This window comes from Pelodiscus sinensis, chromosome 4 (genome assembly GCF_049634645.1).
Source record: "Pelodiscus sinensis isolate JC-2024 chromosome 4, ASM4963464v1, whole genome shotgun sequence".
In the NCBI taxonomy this organism is placed as follows: Eukaryota; Metazoa; Chordata; order Testudines; family Trionychidae; genus Pelodiscus; species Pelodiscus sinensis.
The window spans coordinates 126,566,165-126,592,327 of NC_134714.1; the positions used below are offsets into that span (position 1 = coordinate 126,566,165).

At 47.7% G+C, this 26,163-nt stretch overlaps 1 protein-coding gene across 1 annotated transcript; it reads right to left on the minus strand.

The window, feature by feature from the left end:
• Window positions 1-15,191: 15,191 nt before the first annotated feature.
• Window positions 15,192-16,184, minus strand: LOC142829321 (mas-related G-protein coupled receptor member H-like). Its single transcript, XM_075928804.1, has one exon. It carries the CDS (start codon window positions 16,158-16,160, stop codon window positions 15,192-15,194), a length of 969 nt encoding a protein of 322 aa, XP_075784919.1. The 5' UTR covers window positions 16,161-16,184.
• Between the last annotated feature and the right edge of the window lie 9,979 nt (window positions 16,185-26,163).

Genomic DNA, 26,163 nt, shown 5'->3' on the forward strand with positions numbered 1-26,163 from the left:
AATCTACACAAAGGCTGTGTCTAGACAGACCAGTTTTTCCAGAAAATCAGACACTTTTCCAGAAAAACTTGCTAACTGTCTACACTGGCCGCTTGAATTTCCGCAAAAGCACTGACTTCCTACTGTAAGAAATTAGTGCTTCTTGCGAAAATACTATGCTGCTCCCGTTCGGGCAAAAGTCCCTTTTGCGCAAAACTTTTGCGCAAAAGGGCCAGTGTAGACAACTGAGATTTGTTTTCCACAAAAAAGCCCCGGTGGCAAAAATGGCGATCGGGGCTTTTTTGCGGAAAAGTGCATCTAGATTGGCCACGGACGCTTTTCCGCAAAAAGTGCTTTTGCGGAAAAGTGTCCGTGCCAATCTAAATGCTCTGTTCCAAAAATGCTTTAAACGGAAAACTTTTCCATTAAAAGCATTTCCAGATAATCATGCCAGTCTAGATATAGCCTAAATGTAGGAAATTGCCAATGTGGTTTGTCTTTAGCTATTTGAGTTTTAATAACTTGTGTGAAAGGTGGCCTGTGCCAAGTAGCCATTGACTTCCTGATGAAAATACAAAACATCAGGAATCTTCCTGAAAACCCCATCCTGGCCTGCATGGCTGTAGAAGCTCTTTACTCCAGAACAGTCCACACGATGCAGGATTACTGGCTGTCAGGAACACTGTCCCCCATGATGCCACTGCACACCTGGTGACCGAGCTCTGTGACTCTGTCCTCACCCACAACTCTTTCCAATTTGGGGACAAAACCACAAAAACCAAAAAGACACAAAAACCAAAGAATCCAGGGATGTGAGGTGCTCAGGATGGTTTGATAATATCCAGTAATGACAGGGTCTGTACATTGCTCCTCCTCCTCTGAGACCAGGAGAAACTAGTGGCATTGCAAAAAAAAAAAAAAAAAAAAAAGGGAATCAAACCATGATGCACCCGTTCCTGACAAAGTGATTTTCACCTAGAAAAGCTCAAGCCCAAATGAACCTGTGAGTCTTTAAGGTGCCAAGACTCCTCGCTGTTTGTGCAGATTCAGGCTACGTCTAGACTGGCATGATTTTCTGCAAATGCTTTTAACGGAAAAGTTTTTCCGTTAAAAGCATTTGCGGAAAAGAGCATCTACATTGGCACGGACGCTTTTGCGCAAAAACACTTTTTGAGGAAAAGCATCTGTGCCAATCTAGACGCAGTTTTGCGCAAGAAAGCCCCGATCGCCATTTTTGCCATCAGGGCTTTTTTGCGCAAAACGGTTCTCAGTTGTCTACATTGGCCCTCTTGAGCAAAAGCATTTGTGCAAGAGGGCTTTTTCCCGAATGGGAGAGTCATTGTATTTGCTCAAGAACACTGATGATCATACATTAGATCGTCAGTGTTCTTGCGCAAATTCAAGTGGCCAGTGTAGACAGCTGGCAAGTTTTTCCACTTTGCGGAAAAACTTGCCAGTCTAGATGCAGCCTTAGTGATTTCACCACCTAGACTGGCAAAATATTCCAGCTTCCTCTGGACTAGCAAAAAGACTCCTCATGGGCTACATCTACACTGGCGCGTTCTCACACAAAAACTCTTTTGCCGAAGAGTTCTTCTACAAAAACTCTTCCAGAAGAGAGTGTCTGCACTGGCATGCGCTTTTGCACAAGAGATGTGCTTTTTGCGCAAGAGCATCCTTGCCAGAGTAGACACTCTCTTGTGCAAGAAAGCTCTGATGGCCATTTTAACCACTGGGCTTTCTTGTGCAAGAAATTCATGTTGCCTGTTTACACTGGCCTCTTGCACATGTTGCCTGTTTACACTGGCCTCTTGCACAAGAACAGTTGCACAAAAGGGCTTATTCCTGAGCAGGAGCATTAGAGTACTGGCGCAAGAAGCCCTGATTTCATACATTAGAACGTCAGTTTACTTGTGCAAGAACACGCGGCCAGTGTAGAGAGGCAGCAAGTTTTTCCTCAAGAGCAGCTGCTTTTGCACAAGATCGTGCCAGTGGAGACACAACCATGAAGTCTGCTTTAGGTCTGTCCTTAAAACAAAGGGGCTGTGTCTAGACTGGCAAGTTATTCCGCAAAAGCATTTGCAGAAAATCATTCCAGTCTAGATGTAGCCAGGGGGAAAGGGGCAGGTTGGGCCAGTCTTACAGCTCACACCTAGCAGGGGGTGAAGCAGGCTGACTCATGCCCTTTAGCCCTTCTCCCCAGCTCAGTTCACTCAACTCTGGAAGAGGGAGGCTTGTTCCTCAGACACCTCTAACAATGATGGTGTTTCTCCTGCAAGCACTGGTGTCATGTTTTACAGTTCCCACATTTAGGGGTAGCATGATTTGTGACCCCCCACAACAGCCCCAAATTATTTACAATTCACCACATTCCATTCCAACACTGATCCTCCATCAGCCCTGGCTGAATTGGATTTGCATAGCCACACCTCGGATTTTTTCCCCGTCCTGGCATGAGCTGTATTTACATATCAACAGTTAACAGTTTATTATCTTGCAGAGCTAAACAATTGGCCTATGACTACCCTCGTGGCTTCTTGCGCAAGATCATCTTGCACAAGGGTTCTTGTGCAAGAAGTCTTGCGCAAGAAAACGTCCACACTGCCATGTGCGACCTGTGCTTTTGTGCGAGAGCGCCCATGGCAGTGTGGACACTTTTTTGCACAAGAAAGCTCCGATGGCCATTTTAGCCATAGGGCTTTCTTGTGCAAGAAATCCCTGCCGAGCGTCCACACTGCCCTCTTGCACAAGAGCTCCTGGGCAAGAGGGCTTACACCTTTTAAAAAGAGCATAGCTCTTGCGCAAGAAACCCTCTCTTACCACACCGTACTGTAAATTTCCTTGCACAAGAGCGGGAGGGCAGTGTAGAAGCTCTGCGGCTTCTTGTGCAAGAATGGCCATACTTGCGCGAGAAGCCGCGAGTGTAGACATAGCCTTGGAGTGAGCATGCCCAGGCCCAAGGCAGCTCTCTCCTTTTAGCTGGCTGATAACAAGCAATAGTTCAGCCCCTGCTTCCATAAAGAAACTTGGGATTGTCACAAAATGGATATCGCACCATGTAAGCTACAAGAAGGGCAGCCGAGCAAGCCAGTGCCAGCGACTGCCAGGTTGAGGACGTAGACGGTGAAGGGGTTCCTCTTCATGTGGAAGCCCAGGAACCAGAGGACGATCCCGTTTCCCACCAGCCCGGATAGGCTGATAATCAGAGTGATGCTTCTGATGGTCATTTGTGGGGCATCAAACTCGGGGAATCCAGTATCGTTATGTTCATATTCGTAATACTAGACAGAGGCTGTTGGTGGTAGGCACTCTGTACTCATCTCGGTCATCATGGAACTGCTGATGCAGGATGCTGGTGCCCTCCGCTGCCCCTTTCTCGCACATGCCTGTTGGCAGAGAGCAGATGGGAAATCAGTGACTGACCTCCCAGTGCTGTGTTTTCACTGCTTGTTCCAGCCCCTCTTCAGTCTGCTGCCCTGAATCAGCTAATCCCAGTGGCTTTGGGAGATGCTGGGGACAGAGAGAGACACAGAGAAAGGCCCAGGGGTAGGGAGCAGCCTGAACTGACAACAAGTGGCAGAGAGAGAATTAAACCCAGGGAGAGAGCTGGACAGACAGACAAAGAAAGACAGAAATGGGACAGGATGTTGGCTGCCCAGAGATGGTCCGGAAACAGCATATGGGGGAAGGAGGGAGAGAGGAGAGTGGGAGAGAAAGAGAATACTTCTGTCTAATCAATGGTGGCAAGGAGCAGTGAATCCTTCCAGGTGTCCCTTACCTGCCTTCCTCCCAAACCGCGTGTTTACAGGAGTTGGGCTGGGCTGGATCCTCTTCAGAATCTCAGTGTCTCATGGTCACTAACTGCAATTCTCCGGGGAGGTTCTTCTTGGGCACGTTTTCCAAGCAACCGTCTCTTATCCAGGTGTGGAGGATATCCCTGTGCAGCTTCTGCACCCAGCACCTGCCAGGATGACAGCATCCGGTGGTCTCATGAGCACGAGGTTGTCTGATAACATTAAATGACAGGACTCGGCACGTTGGTCCTGGTCTCCTAAACGAGGAGGAAGTGGCTGGCGCAAGATTAAATCAGATGAGATTGATGTAGTAGGAAGCTGTTATGGGGCAGATAAATGCAGCTTTGGGGAGGGTCACATATGTCCATCTTTTTTTTTATGTTGATGAATTAGCTGTTTGTTCTTTGATTCTACGATGTGGGGAAATCTCCATCCCAGAGCAGAGTCTCCCAGGCTGAGCGCTGTAGGAATTTAATTGACCATCTCCATTGGCTTGGCCCTGGGATTTTCTCCATCCTCTGTGAAATCCACCCTCCCTTCAACGCCACTCTGGAGTGTGACCTTGATGGATCCCTTGACAGCCCACTTCCTGCAGCTCTCAACTAAAAAGTAAAGAACCAGGTTCATGCTGCTGTTCGCAGAGGCCTCCATGCGCCGCCGTATCTTACTGCAATTCTCCATAGTGTAACTAAGGAGGAAGGTTTGGACATTTAGGGGAACAGCAAAGAGGAGGCCAAAGGGGATGGTGAACAGAACAAGGGTGTAGAGTGTTCCTGTCCCACATCCCTGGGAACTGTCAGACCTTGGGAGACAGAATCTAACAAGATTAGAATCATAAGAGGGGTAAACATCTGGGCATTGAACACACATGAGTTGGAACATAAGAACACAAGAATTACTTGATGACCAAAGGTTCATCTAGCCCAGAATCCTATCTGCCAACAGTAGCCAGTGCCAGGTGTCCCGGGAGGGGAGGGGGCATGGACCGGACACAATGATCAAGCGACTTGTCTTCTGCCATCCCTCCCCATCCTTTGACAAACAGAGGCTAGGGACACTGTCCTTACCCCCAGCTAATAGCTTTTTATGGACCTAATCTCCATGAATTTATCTAGCTCTTTTTTGAAATTCTGTTATAGTTCTAGCTTTCAAAGTCTCCTCTAGCCAAACCTCCTCCACGGGCTGACCGTGCGCTGTGTAAAGAAGAACTTTCTTTTATTAGTTTTAAACCTGCTACCCATTAATTTCTTTTGGTGTCCTCTCCTTCTTATATTGTGGGAACAAATAAATAACTTTTCTTTATTCACCCTCTCCACACCACTCATGATTTTATAGACCTCTATCATATCCCCCCTCAGTCTCTTTTCTAAACTGAAAAGTCCCAGTCTCTTTAGCCTCTCCTCATATGGAACCTGTTCCAAACCCCTAATCATCTTAGTTTCCCTTTTATGAACATTTTCTAATGCCAAAATATCTTTTTTGAGGCGAGGAGACCACATCTGTATGTAGTATTCAAGATGTGGATGTATTTCAAAATAGGGGGCCACCTGCCTTTCCAGGGTGCACTGGTGGCCACTCCAACCTTAACCAAGAACACTTCTCTTCTGCCCCCCTCCCTGGAGCCTTTAAAGGGGTTGACTCTGGCCACAGTGCCTGTGCCAGCTCCAAGCCTGCCAGCCTAGAGCCAGCAGTCACTGCCCCTGACCCAGTGGCCACAAAATATGAGCCAGCTAGCCAGCCCTCTACCACTCCCCAGGAGCAGTCTGCCAGATCCCAGGCACCTGCCAGGGCCCAGAGAAGGCAGGTGCCTTCCTGGTCCAGGGTGGAGATCATGCACCTTATTCAAGTTTGGGGGGGATGCCCCCAACACTCATGACCTCTTCACTAGATGGAGGAACGCAGCCGTCTATGACAGGATAGCTGCCAGCCTGGCCATCAAAGGCCACGTGCGAACCCAGGAGGAGGTTTGCATGAAAATCAAGTTGGTCTGGAGAGACCCCCAACCATGAGCCCTGAGCTTCCCCTCCCCCTTCTTCCCTTTGCTTCCCCCTTCCAGCTTCCTCTTCCCAGGTTTCCCCCTCCCCTCTCACACCCTCTCCCGCCTCCTTTCCCCAGTCTCACCAAAGTGTAAATTCCCCCCCCCCCCAGTTTTGTTAAATAAAGACAGTTTGTGTTCATGAAAATACATGTATTTTATTTGACATCAGTCCCCCGATGGACCTCCTGGATGACAGCCTGCAGAAAGTGCAGCCAGGTTCACAGCAAGGCATCCACGAGAAGCCCCAGAGTGCCCAGACGCAGCTCTGGCTCCATGTTGCAGAGTGCTGTGTTGTCCCGAGTGAGGGCAACCAGAGCACGCAGAGACAAAATGCTTTTCTGTCAATCATCGAGATAGGCAAACAAGCAGGGAAACCTGAAAACTGCCTGTCCTGGGGAAAGGGGGCAGGTCTCTTTAAGCATAGATCTCAGATAGCCTCAGGCAGCAGCCCCAAAAAGCAAGTCCTTACCTGGAGCCCTGATGAAACTGATTCCGGCCGGCCTTAAATGCGATTCAGAGTCCAATCAGTGTGGACATGCTATTTCAAAATAGCAAAATGCTACTTCAAAATGCATTTTCTGTGTAGATGCATTATTTCAAAATAAGTTATTTCAAATTAACTATTTTGAAATAAGATATTTTGAGATAACACTGTAGTATAGACATACCCAAATAGATTAGTTAAACATGATTTCCATTTACAGAAACCATGTTGACTTTTGCCCAACAAATTATGTTCTTCTACGTGTCTGATCATTTTATTCTTTACTATTGTTTCAACTAATTTGCCCGGTATTGACGATAGACTTACCGGTCTGTAATTGCCAGGGTTGCCTCTAGAGTCCTTTTTAAATATTGGCGTTATGTTAGCTGTCTCCCAGTCCTTGGGTACAGAAGCTGTTTTAAAAGATAGGTTACAAATCACAGTTAATAATTCCACAATTTCACTTTTGTGTTCTTTCAGAACCCTTGGTCGAATGCCATCCGGTCCCGGTGATTTGTTACTGTTAAGTTTTTCTATTTGTTCCAAAACCTCCTCTAATGATACTTCAATCCGGGACAGTTCCTCAGAGTAATCACCCACAAAGGATGGTGCAGGTTTGGGAATCTCCCTAACATCCTCAGCCATAAAGACTGAAGCAAAGAAATCATTTAGTCTCTCTGCAGTGGCTTTATTGTCCTTGATTGCTCCTTTAGTATCTCGATCGTCCAGAGACCCCACTGGTTTTTTAGCAGGCTTCCTGCTTCCAATATACTTAAAAAACATTCTGCTATTACTTTCTGAGTTTTGGGCTAGCTGTTCCTCAAAATCTTTTGGCTTTTCTTATTACATTTTTACATTTAATTTGCCAGTGTTTATGTTCCTTCCTGTTTGCCTCACTAGGATTGGACTTCCACTTTTTAAAAGATGCCTTTTTATCTCTCACTGCTTCTTTTACATGGCTGTTAAGCCACGGTGGTTCTTTTTTAAGTCTCTTACTATGGTTTTTAATTTGATGTATACATTTAAGTTGGGCCTCTGCTATGGTGTCCTTGAAAAATGTCCATGCAGCTTGCAGGGATTTTACTCTAGTCACTGTATCTTTTAATTTCTGTTTAACTAACCTCCTCATTTTTGCGTAGTTCCCCTTTTTGAAATTAAATGCCAGAGTGTTGGTCTGCTGAGGAGTTCTTCCCAGCACAGGAATGTTAAATGTTATAATGGTCACTATTCCCAAGCAGTCCTGTGATAGTTACCTCCTGGACCAGATCCTGCGCTCCACTCAGTACTAAATCGAGAATTGCCTCTCCCCTGGTGGGTTCCTGTAGCAGCTGCTCCAAGAAGCTGGCATTTAAGGTATCGAGAAATTTTATCTCTGCATCTTGTCCTAAGGTGTCATGTACCCAGTCAATATGGGGATAATTGAAATCCCCTATTATAATTATTGAGTTTTTTATTTTTATAGCCTATCTAATCTCCCTTAGCATTTCCATTGGAGTGTTGTGATGCTTTTTTTCTTCTCCATTTTCAGCATCATAAAAAATGCCACTGGTCCAGCGAAGAAGACGGAGAGAGCCCAGAGCAGAGAGAGCTCGGTGTACTGCCATCCGAAGTTGGTCCAACAAAAAAATACAACTTTTATACCCACAAAAAAATGGACCTGATGAAAACGGTGATGTTCACTTCAGACGGTGCTGCAGTCATGCTAGGGAAAAACAAGAATGTTGCCACACTCGTTAAGCAGCGCATCTCACATTTAACGGCACAACACTACAAGGCCCATTGAGAAGACCTGGGTTTAGTTGATGCGTGGAACGAAGGGCCAAAGATGAAGACAGTAGAGACACTTTTGAAGACACTTTGTAAGGTCTTTTGCAGCTCCTCAGTTCAAAGAGGACAATTTGAGACAAAGAAAATGAGACTGTCTCATTTAAACCTCCAAATGAAGTAAAGTGGCTATTTAAACATTTTGCCGTAAGTGCTTTGAGGTGTAATTATGAGGCTCTTCTTACGTATTTTGAACAGGAAATCTCAGAAAATAATGGCCCAATAGCCATGTACAGCCTGAATAAACTCTGACACTAATTATCATTTCATGATAGTTGTACTAAATGTCTTACATGAATTAGCAGAACTGACCAAATGCTTTCAGAGGAGCACTTTAACCATGGAAGCTGTACAGTTAGCAAGGGCCTGGATCCGCCAGATGAGAGGGCCGTACTTCGGAGAAACAGGCTATTAGAGCAGCGGTCTCCAACCTCCTTAACCACAAAATCGTGTTTTCAATTTAAGCGCAATGTAAGATCTACTTCAAACCCAAACTGCCCGGCAGCACTTCCTTTCCCAGTCCTTCTCAGAGGACCCCTCTGCTCACTCCAACCCGCTTCTTCCCCCATCCTCACTCACTTTCACCAGGCTGGGGTAGGGGTTTAGGGTGCAGGCTCTGGCCTTTGGTCATGCGGTTTGGAATGTGGGAGGGGCTCCGGGCTTAACCCAGGGTGGGGGATTTGGGTCCAGGAGCGGTTTCAGGGTGCAAGCTGTGGGAAGGAGTTTTGGTGCAGGGGGACTCATGTCTGGGGCAGGAGGTTGGGTGCAGAAGGAGGTTCGGGGCTGGGACAGGTGTTCAAGGATCAGGCTCTGGCTGGGTACCATTCAACAGGGATGGCTTCCAGGTGGCAGAGTAGTGGGGCTAAGGCAGGCTTACTCCTGCCCTGGCCCTGCACCACTCCTGAAAGCAGCTGGCATGTACAGCAATGGCACCATGTGCTTTCCCTCATCTACAGGCACTGATCCTTCAGCTTCTACTAGCCGCTGTTACTGATCAATGGGAGCTACAGCAGAAAGTGGTGGGAGGGGCAACAGAAGTGCAAGCGTTTGAAAGCTTCCTGCCCAAACCAGTCAGGATCCCCTGTCAAAGGCTCCAAGATCTACCAGTAGATCCTGATCTGCTGGTTGGTGACCACTGCCTTAGAGCAACATTATGAAAAATATAACTGCATCAAGCACAGAAGATGAACTATTCCTCAGTGAACCTATTCTAAGTTTCATCTCCCTGCTGGGAGATCATCCGAATAAGAGGTTTGCAGACAATGAATTAAACAAATGGGCATCTTTTGACTTTGCCTCACTTTCATCACATCAAATCAGGTGTGAATTTGGCACTGGAAACATTAGCAAGCTAGTTGACAAATATAGAAAAATGTTGGACCTGAGACAAGTGAGGTCATCTGCCCAAAATATTGTGGAGGACCAGCAGCAAGTAATTGCCCCATCATCTAGCCTGGCAGAGCCAACTAGTGGCTATAGGTCTCATTCCAGTAACTGTGATTAGTGGTCTCCTAAATAAAGATAATCAACAAAGTAATTTCTTGCATCTAAACAAAATGTTTAATTTTGTTTCACAAGTCACAACACAAAAGAGACAACCAATACACTTTTGCATATATAAAGCTGCTCATTTTTTTTCCATATGTGTCCAGCCAAGAGACATAATATTTAATTTCAAGCATAAACTATAACAACTATTTCATTTCATGTATCAATATTAATGATAACAGATTTTGTTTGGTATGTCACAAATGGACAATTTTGTTTTATGCCTCAAAGCAACAGATATGTGAAGATACCTAATGGTTACTGAAAATGTTGCGGTATTAATTTTCTTTTTATTTGATTTTATAGTAACTGAACATTTAAAGTCATGCAACCTCTACTTATCCCTTGTTTTTATAGTCTTTCTTCCATAACATTAATATATATATATATATATAACTCGTGGGCACCATGGTGGCACACATCCGAGCAAGTGCACATGATATAATTAAAAATGACCTGGACAAACTGGATAAATGGTCTGAGGTAAATAAGATGAAGTTTAAAAAGGACAAATGCAAAGTGCTCCACTTAGGAAGGAACAATCCATTTCACACATACTACGTCTACACTGGCCCCTCTTCCGTAAGGGGCATGTAAATTTCAAGAGTCGTCGTAGGGAAATCCGCGGGGGATTTAAATATCCCCCGCGGCATTTAAATAAAAATGGCCGCCGCTTTTTTCCGGCTTTTAAAAAAGCCGGAAAAGAGCGTCTAGACTGGCCCCGATCCTCCGGAAAAAGTGCCCTTTTCCGGAGGGTCTTATTCTTACTTCAAAGTAAGAATAAGACCCTCCGGAAAAGGGCGCTTTTTCCGGAGGATCGGGGCCAGTCTAGACGCTCTTTTCCGGCTTTTTTAAAAGCCGGAAAAAAGCGGCGGCCATTTTTATTTAAATGCCGCGGGGGATATTTAAATCCCCCGCGGATTTCCCTACGACGACTCTTGAAATTTACATGCCCCTTACGGAAGAGGGGCCAGTGTAGACGTAGCCATACAGAATGGGAAGCGACTGTCTAGGAAGGAGTACTGCAGAAAGGGATCTAGGGGTTATAGTGGACCACAAGCTAAATATGAGTCAACAATGTGACACTGTTGCTAAAAAAGCAAACATGATTCTGGGATGCATTAACAAGAGTGTTGTGAGCAAGGCAGGAGAAGTCATTCTTCTTCTCTACTCTGCGTTGATTAGGCCTCAGGTGGAGTATTGTGTCCAGTTCTGGGCACCACATTTCAAGGAAGATGTGGAGAAATTAGAGAAGGTCCAGAGAAGAGCAATAAAAATGATTAAAAGGACTAAAAAACATGACCTAAGAGGGAAGGCTGAAAGAATTGGGCTTGTTTAGTTTAGAAAAGAGAAGACTGAGAAGGGACACGATAGCAGTTTTCAAGTAGCTAAAAAGGCGTTACAAGGAGGAGGGAGAAAATTTTTTATCCTTGGCCTTTGACAATAGGAGAAGCAGCAATGGGCTTTAAGCAGCAAGGGAGATTTAGGTCGGACATTAGGAAAAACTTCCTGCTTGTCAGGGTGCTTAAACACTGGAATAAATAGCCTAGGGAGGTTGTGGAATCCCCATCATTGGACATACTTAAGGGCAGGTTAGAGAAACATCTATGAGGGATGATCTAGAAAAGTGTTTCTCAAATTTTTTTAAAATAAAGTATCCCCTTTTTTTACAAAAAAAATTACAGGTACCCCTGGTACCTTATGTTTTCAAATACACAAAAGTTTTTTCTACCATTGCAACGCATTTGTTTAAACCACTTAACCATAGCCGGATGGGCAATGAAATTTTTGAGTGTAGAAAGTACAAAAATAATGAAGCACTGTCAAACTTATAATAAAAATTCAGTTTTCTCCAAATTTCAGTTGTTTTGACGTCCCCCCCAGACTTCTCTGGAGTAGCCCTAGAGGTACTCGTACCACCAGTTGAGAAACACTGGTCTACAATGACCCACCATACAGTCCTCTGCCACTGCAGTTAATGGAGTACTAGCACTAGTGGTTTAGAGGGTTGTGACATAATGGAGGTAGGGACTTTGCTAACATGAGCAAACAAACGTATTTTCCCCAGTCTCAGACTCAGAGGTGTCTGAACCACTTTTGCTCCAGTTCCTTCGCAATGTTGTGTCCATCCCCTCTGCTTGACACACGGACGGGCCTGGGGTTGCACCTCTCCAGCACCAGCAGCTCCTTGTCTTTGTGACCATGTTAATGAAATCCAGGAAACCTTCCCATTCCTCAGTTTTCAGGGGCTGTTTGTGTGAAAGGGTCACTCCCTGTCAGCGAGCTGGCTCCAGATGTGTCGCCTTGCAGTTGAATGTCACCCCTCGCCAGGGCTTCTGCATTATGGTGCAGCCAGCAGAAATGCTTGTTGTCCCTTGGACAATTTCCCTGCACCCCCAGACCGGGTCTGCAGTGGAGAGATCACAGCAGTATGGTTAGGCTGATGCAGCTCTACTGCCAGGAGATCACCCAGGTAGCTGCTCTCTGTGGTTAGAGCAAGAAACCACGGACAGGAACATCCATTTTTTGTGCCAGAGTGGAAGGGATTTTAGCTTCTCATGTTGAAAGGAGGAAGCCAAAAGCCAGTCCCCCTAGGATCAAGGGCAGCTTCTTGCATGTCCTTTCAATTCCAAGTGATGTTTCGCCTAGGAAATGTCATTGCCAAGTGAAATGCCCAAACTGTCTGGTTGTAAAATGTCCAAATATTTTGACATCCTGCGTACGAGAAGCACTCGGCATCTTTCTATAGGCAAAAGGCAAAACGCCGTATTTTAGTAGCATACAATGGTAAAGCAGTTTTTTTTTCTTTCATCAAGATTTTATTGTGATGATGAGGTCTTTCTGCAGACACATTCAATAGGCATTTTGTCTCTATCAGAGCCTCTGCATCTGAAATGTTACCAAACTCTGACAATCTCTTCATCTGAATAAGGCAAAAATAGGCTGTATGTTCTCACCCTTATTGTCATCATATTATCAATACGAAGGGCTTGACTGTCACAGAGCAGTGGAAAGGGGATTCAGAAGACGTCGAACAATTTATTTTCGGCTCCGTTTTTCAAGGAGAAAAGGGTATCTGTCTAGTCAGCCTGGAGTGATCCCGATGGGCTGTGGGATTAAGATGGAGTAAGCCCTGGCCCATTGGGGTTCTTCACCCTCAACAGGTCTCACATAGTCCTGTGATTTGGTATCGGGGCAGGACACGAGGGTGAGGAAATGCAATGTATGGAGCATGATCGTGTACAGATGGTCTCTGGGCGCGGTTTGGAAACAAACCGGCTGCAGATGAAGTGGTCGATGGATGAGGAGGCCAGGGATCCTGTGGAACAGGGGCCCAAGAAAAAGAGATGGAGGGCTTCTGGGGAAGAGGGTGGGGTGTACCCTCTGGCAGGGCTCGCTGCAGGAATTTGAAAGTGGGCTGCAACAAAACCACCACCGCCTGCCAGAGCAAGCAATTAGCATAAGCTTACATAGACAGGCACACACACACACACACACCTGCCACTAATGGTCTAGATCAGAGGTCCCCAACACAGTGCCTGGGGCCGAGTGAACGGGGCCGTCCCCGTCCCCGGGTGCACGGCACATGGGTGGCCCCGCCTCCGGGTGTGCAGCGTTTGGGTGGCCCTGCCCCCGGGTGCATGGTGCAAGGGCTCTGATGGCCCCGGGCGTGCAGCATATGGGTGGTGCCGGCCCCGGGCGTGTGGCACAGGGCGGCCCCGGCTGCGGGCATGCAGCACAGGAGCAGCACTGGCCCCGGGCGCGCAGCACATGGGCAGTGCTGGCCCCTGGGCATGCGGCATAGGGGTGGCACCGGCCCTGAGCACGCAGCACAGGAGTGGCGCTGGTGCCAGGCATGCAGCACACGGGCGGTGGCAGCCCTGCCCTCGGGCATGTGGCGCATGGGCTGTTCCAGCCCCGGTGCACAGCGTATGGGCATCCCCACCCCTGGGTGCGTGGCAAGGAGCGGCGCCAGCGCCAGCCCTGGAATGCGGCGCATGGGTGACGCCAGCACAGGGTGCGTGCCGTATGGGTGGCCCTGCCCCCGGGTGCGCGTGTGGCCCCGCCCCTGGGTGTCTGGTATGTGAGTAGCTCTGCCCCCGGGTGCCCGGCAGCCCCAAAAGGTTGGGGACCACTGGTCTAGATAGCGGTCTGTTGCCCACATTACTCCTGGTGACCAAATAAGCTAAGTGAAAGGGAGGACCCAGCTTTGCTTCAGCCCTGAAGGAGGTTCAAGTCTGAGAATGCCAGGACGAACCTGGCTGTTATAGGAAACTCGTCCTTCTTTCATAAAGGTCCTTCTCCATCAGGATCAGTGGGTTTTGCATCATCATGCTGTTTTCATGACAGATATTTGTTATCTCCAGTTGTTTCTCTTGATCCTTATCGTCTTTGTTCTGCCACACTCAGGTGGTTTCGATCACAAATTTCTTGTCCCCGTTGAGAAATGCTCATGCTTTTTCTTGGTGTCCGCAGTCGACAATATGCCCTCTCTTAATATGCAGCAACCGTTGGACGCTTCTAGTCTGTTGTTGGATCCTCCCCTCTAGCATCTCGGGTTCAACAGTGACCTTTACCTTTCACTCACTCCTTACTCTCACACAGAACAGAGATCACAAACAGAATTTAAAAAAATTCAGATCATTCCTTTCTTTCCCTATATGATATTACAATATCTACTTTAAAACTAAAAACAAAATAATAACCATGAAAGTCTAAATCATTTCTACAATAATAACCATAAGATTCTACATCTATTTCTACATAAAAATAATTTGACAGAGTATACATCATAAAAGTGTGAACCAAACACACACACATGGACTTTGCAAAGGGCTTTCAAACCAACACCTCTTTCCTGTAGCACATGTATGAAATATACAAATCTCGACACTACAATAAACACCAACCCCTTTGCCCTGCCTCACTTTCCTCACCATGCTGGTGCATGCATGAGGTGAAGCTCAGAGTCCCTTAGCAGATGTCGCGTCCCCAGTCCTGCATATGGTTTCTCTACCAAACCAGGTCACCTTATTCTCTTCCCTCTGTGCTCAGTGCTCTCTTCTTTCTCTCTCTCCAATGGCCACTGACAGGCTCTCCCTTGCAACCCGGCAATGCTGCTAGATGGATTGAAATCTGACTGGACTTGGGTTAGTTTGTATCACTGCCATTGGCACAAAGGGGAATGATTTAAATCCCAGCTGGGATCAGCTCAAGCCCAAATAAAACTGTGAGTGTTTAAGGTGCCAAGACTCCCCATTGTTTGTGCAGACTCAGGCTAACACAGCGATGCCGCTGAGACTTGTTCCCACTCAAGTCACTTGGACTTTCCAAACTGATTCCAGCGGGAGCCAGATCAGGCAACAGGAGGACTATTGGTGGCTGACAGCAGCAAATGAGCCCTGGGGATCCACACAAGGGCAGGGGCGGGGAACAATTAAAAAGGTCCTTTCCCTTTCCATGTACTTTGATTCCAGGATCAAGGGAAATCTCCATGCCCAGAAATGCTGGCGGCTGAAGGAATTTAAGCAACCGTCTCCATTGGGTCTCTGTTGGGTGGGTCTCTGTCTTCTCCGGAATCTGCCTGCTCTTCAAAAACCCTCTGGAGTGCGAGTTTGAGAGAGCCACGGAATTGCCGCTTCCTGTAGCTCCCGACTATAAAGTAAATAAAGGGGTTGATGCTGCTGCTTGCACAGGCCAGCACATAAGACATCTCAGTGGGCCGAGATTTGCCCAGGTAGAAAAGAAAATGCGTAACACTCTGAGGGAGAGTGAGGAGGAGGAAGAAGAGGACGGTGAGCAGGATGACAACATAGAGCTTGCTGGGCGGGCGCCGCTGGGAGCTCCATCGCATCTGGATGAACAGTGTCAGACTGGAGAGAACCATGATGGGGGAGAATATCAGGACATTCAGAATAAAGACGTACAGGATGGAAGTGAAACAGTTTTCATTAATGTGAAGAAGACAAAAAAAGCTCATGGAACAGCACAGTGGGACGGGGAGAGCCCAGAGCAGGGCAGACACGATGGCAGACAAGTGCCTTGGCCGACGACATCGGTACCAGATGGGGCAGAGGACGGACACGCACCTCTCAGTGCTGATGGCTGTCAAAAGGTACAGGCTGGTGCTGTACGTCCACAGAATCAGCATTGTAAACAGGAATGATATGTAAAGAAACTCAGGATTGTCACAAAACGGATATTGCGCTATATAAATTACAGCATAGACAAGCGAGAAGAGGAGGAAGCCAGTGTCGGCGACGGCCAGGTTGAGGACATAGACGGTGAAGGGGTTCCTCTTCCTGTGGAAGCCCAGGAATCGGAGGACCATCCCGTTCCCCACCAGCCCCAAGAGGCAGATGATCAGAGTGATGCTCAGGATGGTCACATTAGGGGGAAGAATCTTTTGGCATCCAGTGCCATTATATAAAGCTTTGTAATCCAGGCTAGAGGCTGTTGGTGGCAGGGTCTGTGTGCTCAGCTCGGCCATCATGGAACCACTGCTGTGGGATGCCGGTGTCTCCCACTGCTCCTCTCTCACACACACCTGTTGGCAGAGAGCAGATGGAGAAATCAGCAACTGACCCCACCCCTGCCTTGCGCTGTGTTATCACTTCTCATTCCAGCCCCTCTCCAGCCACCTTCCCCTCCCCTGTACCTGCCAATCCGAGTGGCTTTGAAGATGCCGGGGACAGAGAAAAACATGGAGAAAAGCCCAGGGGTGGGGAGCAGCCTGGACTGACAGCAAGTGGCAGAGAGACAATTAAACCCAGGGGGGGGATCTGGACAGACAGACAAGGACAGAGAGAGAGAGAGACATGTGACAGGATGTTGGCTGGCCATGAATGGTCAGGAAACAACATGCAGGAGGAGGGGGGAGAGAGGATAGTGGGAGAGAAAGAGAATAATCCTGTGTAATCAATGGTGGCAAGGAGTAGTGAATCCTTCCAGCCGTCACTCACCTGACTTCCTCCCTAGCTGCGTGTTTACAGGAGCCGGGCTGGGCAGGATCCTCTTCAGAATCTCAGTGTCTCATGGTCACTAACTGCAATTCTCTGGGGAGGATCTTCTTGGGCACGTTTTCCAAGCAATCGTCCATTACCCAGGTGCAGAGGATGTCCTGGGTAGTCACAGTGCAGCTTCTGCACCCAGCGCCTGCCAACTGTAGGGAGAGAATTGTCTTGCCCACCCTGGAGGGTGGGACACAGAGACAACGGTATCCAAAAGTCTCATGATCACGGGGTGATCTGATAACATCAAGTGACAGGGCTCTGAGCATTGGTCCTGCTCCCCTAAACCAGGAGGAAGTGGCTGGCCCAAGATTAAATCAGATGAGACTGATGTAGCAGCCTTAGGGTCCGTATTTTTTATGTTGATACATTAGGTGTTTGTTCTTTGATTCTGCAATGTAGGGAATTCTCCATCCTAGGGCAGAGTCTCCCAGGCTGAGAAATTTAATTGATCATCTCCATTGGCTTGGCCCTGGGGTTTTCTCCCTTTTCTGTGCGATTCACCCTCCCTTCAAAGCCACTCTTGAGTGGGACCTTGATGAGTCAAGAAACGAGATTCCATTACTGTAACCTCAAATTGAAGTAAAGTGGCTTTTTCGACATTTTACTGGAAGTGCTTTGAGATGTGCTTAGGAGACTCTTCCTTAATATTTTGAATGGGAAATCTCATAAAATAATTGCAGAATAGTAAAGTACAGCCTTAATGAACTCTCTGACACTAATTACTATTTCACTGTTGCTGTATTAAATGTCTTACATGAATTAGGAGAACTGACCAAATGCTTTCAGAAGAGCTCTTTAACAATGGCAGCTGTACAGTTAGCAAGGGCCTGGATCCGCTAGATGAGAGGGTCGTACCTCGGAGAAACAGTCTCTTGGAGCAGTGCTCTCCAACCTACTTAGCCACAACATCAGTTTTTCCAGACCAAGTGCAATGTAAGATCCACCTCAGATCCAAACAGCCCTGCAGCACTTCCTTCCCAATCCTTCGAGGTCTCCCCCACTCACTCCATCTCCCTTCCTCTCCCATCCTCATTCACTTTCACCAGGCTGGGGTAGAGGGTTGGGCTGTAGCCTCTGGTCTTGGGTCAAAGGGTTTGGAGTATGGGAGGGGCTGCAGGCTTAGCCCAGGGTAGGGGATGGGATCCAGGATGTGTTTCAGGTCGCAAGCTCTGGGAAGGATTTTGAGTGCAGGGGGACTCACGTCTGGGGCAGGAGGTTGGGTGCAGAAGTAGCTTCAGGGCTGGGACAGGGGTTCAGGGAGCAGGCTCTGGCCGGCCACTATACAACTGAGATGGCTTCCAGGTGGTGGAGCAGTGGGGTTACGGCAGGCTTACTCCTTTGCTGGTCATTCATTCAAAGGGAGCACCCTCCGACCAGGAGACGGCTGCTGCCCAGTGTGCTCATTAGTCAAGTCTGAACTCCACAGAGGGAAGTTTGCAGGGCTGCCTAAGGGGGAGTGGGCTGGGGGAATGGGGCAACTGCCCTGAGGCCTGGCGATTCAAGTGGGCCCAGAGCTCCTGGCAACCACCATTACAGCTGTTTAAATCACCACTGAAGCAACCCACGCTGCGCTATGGGCAGCATTGAAGGCCTGCTGAGGGAGGCGCCTTACACTCCGGGCACCACTGAGGTCGCCTAGGGGAAGCCATGCCCAGCCCATCCCTTCCACCCCACTCCCATCCCTTCCTCCTGAGAGATACCAGGTGTACCGGTAGTTCGGAATAGGAATCCTAGTTCGAACTACCTAGTTCGAGCCCCGTGTAGCTGCGCTGCACGGGGTTCGAACCAGCGGGGTTTTAAAAATGGGAAATTCAAATCCAGGGCTTCATTTGCAAGTGCAGTATGCCTACATTACCCTCCTAGTTCGAACTAGGAGGGTAGTGTAGACATACCCTGTGTTTCACGTGCTAGCTAGAGGAAGGAGCACATGGTTTTTGGAACCTTTTGCAAATTCTGCATGTCTGTCTGCTTTGCTCTCCCCTGAAGCTCTAAAAAAGCAGTGCTGAAAGTAATAGGGCATCTTGGAGGGTTTAGCTCTGGTCCTCAGGTGTGTTCTCGCTAAAATATTTTATCCATTAGTGGAGTGAGTTTTCTCTCATGCACCAATATTGAAGTCATAGAATCAGATCACTAGAACAGGAGGGGACCTAGTGAGATCATCCAGTTCAGTCCCCTACCCTTAGTGGCACCTGAGCATCAGATCATCCCTGCAGGTGTCTGCCCAACCTGCTCTGAAATCTCTCCAGTGATGGAGATTCCACAACCTTCATAGGCAACTTATTCCAGTGTCTAACTACCCTGACTGTTAAGAAGTTTTTCAAGATATCCAACCTAAACCTCCCTTGCTGCCATTTAAGCCCATTGCTTCTGCTTCTAACCACAGAGACCAAGGAAAACAATTTCTCTCCCTTTTCCTTGTGACACCTTTTTAGGTACTTGAATACAGCTATCTTGTCCCCTCTCAGTCTTCTCTTTTCTAAACTATACAAGCCCAAGTCTTTCAATCTTCCCTCATAGCTCCTCTTTTCTAGACCTTTAATCATTTTTGTTGCTCTTCTCTGGACCTTCTCCAATTTATCCACATCTTTCTTGACATGTGGTGCCCAGAACTGGACTCCAATTGAGGCCTCGTCAGCGCAAAGTAGGTCGGAAGAATGACTTCTCGTGTCTTGCTCACCACACTCCTGTTAATGCATCCTAGAATCATGTTTGCTTTGTTTTTCCATAGTCTCACACTGCTGGCTCATATTTAACTTGTTGTCCACTATGATCCCTCGATCTCTTTCGGCAGTAATCCTTCCTAGACAGTCACTTCCCATTCTGTATGTGTGAAACCAATTGTTCCTTCTTAAGTGGAGAATTTTATTTATTATGAAATCAAATAAAAATAAAATTAATCCTGCACATTTTCAATAACTATTTGATATCCTACATTTATCTGTTTCTTTGAGGCATGAAAAAAAAATGGTCCTTTTTCTTGACATAGTAATCAAAATTGATCATTAATATTGACACATGAAATGAAATAGTTGTTACAAATTATGCTTGAAATTAAGGATTATGTCTCTTGACTTGACACGTATGGAAAAAACTTTAGCATCTTTATATTTGAAAAGTGTACTGACTATCTCTTTTGTGATGTGACTCGTGAAAAAAAATTAAACATTTTGTTTTGATGCAGGAATTTAGCAGACCACTTATCACAGTTACTAGAATGTGACCTATAGCCACGATTCGTCACTGCCAGGCTAGATGATGGGGCCGTTACTTGCTGCTGGTCTGCATGATGAATCTTGGAGTTTCCCCCCTAGGAGCTTCCTGTTGGCTGTGCAGGATATGAGAGGGAGAAGGGGAGATGCTGATGTCAGGGTGTTCCGTCCTCCCCCCAATTCTGTACCCCGTCTCCACACAGAGAGAAGGGGATGGAGGGAGCTTGGCCATGCAAATCTGTCGCTCAAACTGTGTCTCTGTCATTCCCACAAACACACACTGGGGGGGTGGCTGGTTTGTATAATTTTTGGTGGTGCCCCATTAGCTACACGCCTGGAACACTGTTAACCACACCCCGACCCCCATTAGCCACACCCCGACCCCTTTTAACCATGTCCCGGATCCCCATTAGCCATATTCCCTAACCCCCCATTAGCCAGGCCTCCGGACGTAACAAGCTCAGGACAAGATGGACACATGACCAGAAGTAAAAGGTGTCATGTCACCCCTCTCAAAGGACTTTTCCCACCATCCTCCTACCAACAGGGATTAGTGTGGCCCCCACCAAACCTCCCTCATTCAACTATCCTGCAATTGCATTAATCCAATGTGCGTGACATTAACTCGGGGACAGAGAGGCTGGGGGAAGTGTTCCCTCTAAGGCTATGTTTACTATCGTGGCTTCTTGCACAAGTACAGCCATTCTTGTGGAAGAACCCACAGAGCATCCACACTGCCTGCCTGCTCTTGTGCAAAGAAATTTACAGTATGGCGTGGTAAGAGAGGGCATCTTGCGCAAGAACTATGTTCTTTTCTAACAGGTGTAAGCTCTCTTGCAGAAGAGGGCAGTGTGGATGCTTGGCAGGGATGTCTTGCGCAAGAAACCCCTATGGCTAAAATGGCCAAGGGAGCTTTCTTGCACAAGAGAGCGTCCTCACTGCCATGGATGATCTTGTGCAAAAGCACAGCTCTACACACCTTCCCTGCCTCTCTCCTCTGGTGCTGGTCCCTCCCCTGCAGGTGTCTGCCCTTCTGCTTCACCCCCAGAATCCACTGGCACCTGCACCTTCCCTTAGCTCTGCCCCCTCCTGGTGCTTTCCTCTTCCCGTACTGCCACTGCCCCCTTTGCTCTCTTCCCCTGATGCCCACTCCCTCACTACTCTCCGCCCCCATTCCCCTCATGCCCCTCTGTTCTCTCACACATGACTTGCTCTATCCCCACCTTTCTCATGCCCACCCCTTCTTTCAAGCTTTCTCCCAACACCCCCTCCTGCCCTCTAACCGCCAATGTCTTTATTCTCTCCTCTCCTCTCTCAGCATCACTCTGTCCCCCCTCCCATCGACACATCCCCTCCTGCCCTTTCCCTCATTGTCCGCACTTGGCCCCCTGGCATTTGTCTCTCCTCCACCCTGTCCCTTGGTGCCTTCCCCTGTCTTCCTCCTCCCCCTCTGCACAAGCCCTTTTTCTCCCACCTCTTTCCCCTAGTTTTCCCCTTCCTCTCCCCTCTCCTACCTTCTGCCTTTCACTTAGTGGAGCCGGAGTCTGCACTCAGGCCCAAGAAGTCTCCGGACTCCGAACCCAGAGCTAGACCGTGTGGCGCAACACTACGCTAAGCAGTTTTAAAGTCCTGGACCATGACATCATGTCACGCCCGTGCGTCTCCCAGCTCACCTGTAAATGCTGCGCATGGCAGCAGCAGCTGTCTGCGCGCACCGGCAAGGGGGAGCTGAACTGAAAACTGTGCACTGCAAGGACAATCTGGGGCCGGGATGGGGGGATGCGTGGAAGGGCTAGCAGGTGTGGGCTGGGGCCCACTCAAGGCAGGGCTGGGGGAGAGACCCAGCTCCAAATATTAGTGGAGCAGGGTCCCTGTCAGCCGACGGTCAGGGCAGTGAGTCCCTTATGACCGGCTGAAGTTCTTTTAAATTGTGCTTGGTTCTGTTACAGCAACTGAAGGAGTCAGGTTAAAGCTTAAACAGTTACTATTTTATTGTTACAGGGTAAACTTAGTTGTTAAATGCTACTGCTGTGTTACAGATAACACAGCCACTACAAAGGACAGGACAGAAATTACACTAATAAGTCACTTACAGGTACCATGAAACCCTTTTGGTTCTCTGAGCTCTTATTAAATGCATGCAAAATAGACACATAGCAGGTATATATTCTCACCCCTGCGTTCCAGACTTGGCGTGGCCAGCGTCTTTCTCTCAATCCCTCGGGAAGAAGTAGGGCGAGGTTGGGCGTCCCACAGACCTCGGGAGACAATCAATACCTGCCAGCAGGTATAGATGATTGGAGCTCAAATGGGGTTGGCAACGGAACCTCTTTTTATACCCCTTGGGTCATGTAGGCTTCTTCCTGGGCTCAAGTGGCCAATTAGGAAAAATGGCTTTGAACGCCAAGTTTCCCACGAAGGGTGCAAAGCATAATTTACACCTGGGAAAATGCCGACAATGGGCACCTCTGGTATGTGATGGGTGAAGATTCCTCTCCTGGGACAGTGCAGGTGTGTCAATTACTGGTACTAGCCATCAGGGCGACGGGAGGCCCCGGGTCGTCAGCTAGCCCATTTACTGTCTGGTTTCTGTTTATGGTAGAGTCAGGGACAAGCAGCACACCTGAGTTCCCAGGGCATCAAAGGCTGACTGCCTTTCTCTTGCTCTCTGGGAGCGGGGAACAAGATGGGGTTCGTGGAAAAACAAGATGGGGTTTGTGTCTGGCTACAGTCCCCGGCTCTGAATATTGCTGGAGCATGGGCACTACGAACTCATATAACTCACTGCCCATGCACATACTGTCCTTCACTTTCATCTCCCGACCTAACACATACTTGGGGGGTTGTTACTTCTTGTCCTGCTTTGGCAAAATGCCACATTTACTGAGCATACAATGGTAAAGCAGTTTTTTTCCTGTCATCAGGATTTTATGTTGAAGAAGAGGTCTTTCTGCAGACACATTAGATATGCATTTTTTTTCTATTAGAGCAGGGCTACTCCACTTTGGAAGCTCTGGGGGCCACAATGATACTCACAGCACATGCCGAGGGCTGCAACTTAAGTGCGGTTGCATAGACATGCAAATATATGTGCAAATATATGCAAATAGCTTCTTTCACACTGATGGGCATAAATACAAAGATTAAGGCAGGACTACACAACACAAAGGCCCCATTTAATTCAGTTCTGCTGATATTAATAAAATGCAATATTTACCTATTTCCACCCATTCCGGTTTCAACTCACATCACTCAGTCTTTCCAATCTGGGTCCAGTGGGAGGGGGATATGGTCCCATGAAACTCACTGGTGTCATTGCACCTGCACTGAGCCCTGGCGATGCACTCTAGGGCAGGACTCTGGTCCAAGTCAGGATGCGGACAGATTAGTAAGTCCTGTTAGGACCTTTCCCGAAGTTCTTTGATTTCAGGATGGCGGGAAACCTCCATTCCCAGAGCAGAGTGTCCAGCCTGGCCTGCTGGAGGGACAGTCTCCTTTGGGTCTGTGCTCTGTGTGTCTTTGCTTTCATTTGCTTTCATAACCCAGGCCAGAGGCTGTCGGTGGCAGGGACTCTGTGCTCAGCTTGGTTACCATGAAACTGCTGCTGGGGGATGCTGGTGTCCCCGCCGTTCCTCTCTCGCACACACGCCTGTTGGCAGAGAGCAGACGGGGAAATCAGCGACTGACACCCCAGTTCTGTGTTATCACTGCTTGTTCCATCCCTCCGCTGCCTTCTGCCCTGAACCAGCCTATCCCAGTGGCTTTGGAGGTGCTGGGGACAGAGAGAAACATGGAGAAAGGCCCAGCAGTGAGGAACAGCCAGGACTGACAGCAAGTGGCAAAGAGAGAATTAAAAACAGGGAGAGAGCTGGACAGACAGACAAGGACGGGGAGACAGAAATGGGGCAGGATGTTGGCTGGTCAGGGATGGTGAGGAAACAGCATGTGGGAGAACTGGAGAGAGGGGATAGCGGGAGGAGAAGAGAATAACCCTGTCTAATCAATGGTGGCAAAGAGCAATGAATCCGTCCCTCACCTGTCTTCACCCCTGGGGCCTGAACCACGTGTTCACAGGAGCTGGGCTGGGCTGGATCCACTTCAGAATCTCAGTGTCTCATGGTCACTAACTGCAATTCTCTGGGGAGGTTCTTCTTGGGCACGTTTTCCAAGCAATCGTCTGTTATCCAGGTGCAGAGGATGTCCCTGTCAGTCCCGGTACAGCTTCTGCACCCAGTGCCTGCCAAGTGCAGGCAGACAACTGTATTACCCGCACTGGAGGGTGAGATACAGAAACTACAGAATCCGGAGGTCTGAGATGCACAGTTCAGTTTTATAATATCCAGTAATGACAGGGTCTGCACGTTGCTCCTCCTCCACCTCTAAAAGTGATGGTAATGACCGGCTTTTAATTAAATTAGATGAGATTGGTTTAGCAGAAAGCTGTTATGGTGCAAAGAAATGCAGCATGGAGGAGGGTGAAACATTTCCCGTATCTGTTGCTTTTTGTCGAGAAATAAGCTGTTTTCGCTCTTTTTTGTTTTAATTTCCATTTTCCTTGCACTTTTGGATTGTTTTTCAGAAAACTAAACACCCCTAATGGAAATTTGTGAGTTATAAACTGCAATGTTTCAGAGCCGCACGGGGAGGCGGGGGGAAGTAGGGCAATTTGCCCCAGGCCCCGCCACAAAGTCTATAGTATTGCAACTTTTTTTTATGGAAGGGACCCCTGAAATTGCTTTGCCCCAGGCCCCCTGATCCTCTGGGCAGCACTGCAATGTTTTTATTTTTCTTTGGTGCTTCAGGGCAGTTGTAGTTTGAGTTACCTGATGCTGCTATTCTCTATGGGCCAATCCAGCCTACAGAACTAAATCTCCCACTACATCCAGGTGAGTAGCATGACCAACTATCACCTCTCCCCAAGGGGGAAGACTGTGGTGCAATGTGGAAGTTGTAGTCTGGCCAGGGAGCCCAGTCTGGGGAGGAAAATGGGAACAGGAGGCACTTGTTGAAGGATGATGAAATTTCAGAATTCAAATACTCCGGTTTTTATTTTTCACTCAGCAGTCAACATTTTCCTTGTAAAAAAGAGTCAGGAGCAATTGTTTATTTCTTCTCATCACCAGGAGGAAAATCTTTCTTCCTTAATCAGCTATTGTGTAGGATTCTATTGTATTATCTAAGAATTGGGGCTAATGAGAGACTCAGTAACAGCAAATTACCTCTTCAGCAGCTTGGTGGAAGCGCTGACAAAACAGGATAGGGACTGGACAAGAGCAGTCAGTCCAGATGTAGACAGGACATCCTCAGTGAGGGGCAAGAAAGCTGGAGAGGTGACAAAATTGAAGGGCAAATTGCAAACTAGCAACTGTAAGCAAGAGTTGTTCGCTGAATTCCATGTCTCTGCAGTAAAACGCTGAAAGTCTATCCTGTGTGGATAAGGTGGTTAAACTTCAAGGCTGTGTCTAGACTAGAAAGTTTTTCCGCAAAAGTAGATGCTTTTGTGGAAAAACTTCCCAGTTGTCTACAGCGGTCGCTTGAATTTCTGCAAGAACACTGACTTCCTACTGTCTGAAATCAGTGCTTCTTGTGGAAATACTGTGCTGCTCCCGTTCGGACAAAAGTCCTTTTGAGCAAAACTTTTGCGCAAAAGGGCCAGGGTAGACAACTCAGATTTGTTTTGTGCAAAAAAGCCCCGATCGCAAAAATGGTGATCGGGGCTTTTTTACGGAAAAGCGAGTCTAGATTGGCACGGACGCTTTTCCGCAAAAAGTGCTTTTGCGGAAAAGCGTCCGTGCCAATCTAGATGCTCCTTTCCGCAAATGCTTTTAACAGAAAACTTTTCTGTTAAAAGCATTTGTGGAAAATCATGGCAGTCTAGACGCAGCTGAATAGTTTATTTTCATGTCTCAGCCACCAGTGTTTGGAAGAATCAGATATTCATCATGTTTATCATAGCCCGTCATATCTCACTGGAGTCAGTGAGCGCTCTCCCCCTGGCTTTAAAAAATTGATTGTGAAGGAAAGGAAAGGAAAAGGTGTAGCTGAATTATAGGATGATGAATGGCTTTTCAAGGTGGATATTCCACCGTGCTTCAACTCACTCAACATGAGAATGCCAGAGTGGGACTAAGCAGGGACAGAATTCTGTGCTACCGTCCACTTTTTTTAACTTAAGCATCCGCAGTCTAATGTGGCATATTTTTCCCTGTCTTGAAATAACTACCTGACGTCGTTGGGACCCAACGTGATGAGGCCACAGAAAGGTATGTGAGCA

Bases quoted from the DNA above. Each gene is read 5' to 3' on its own strand.
- LOC142829321 (XM_075928804.1), bottom strand. From the start codon at position 16,160: ATGATGGCCGAGCTGAGCACACAGACCCTGCCACCAACAGCCTCTAGC.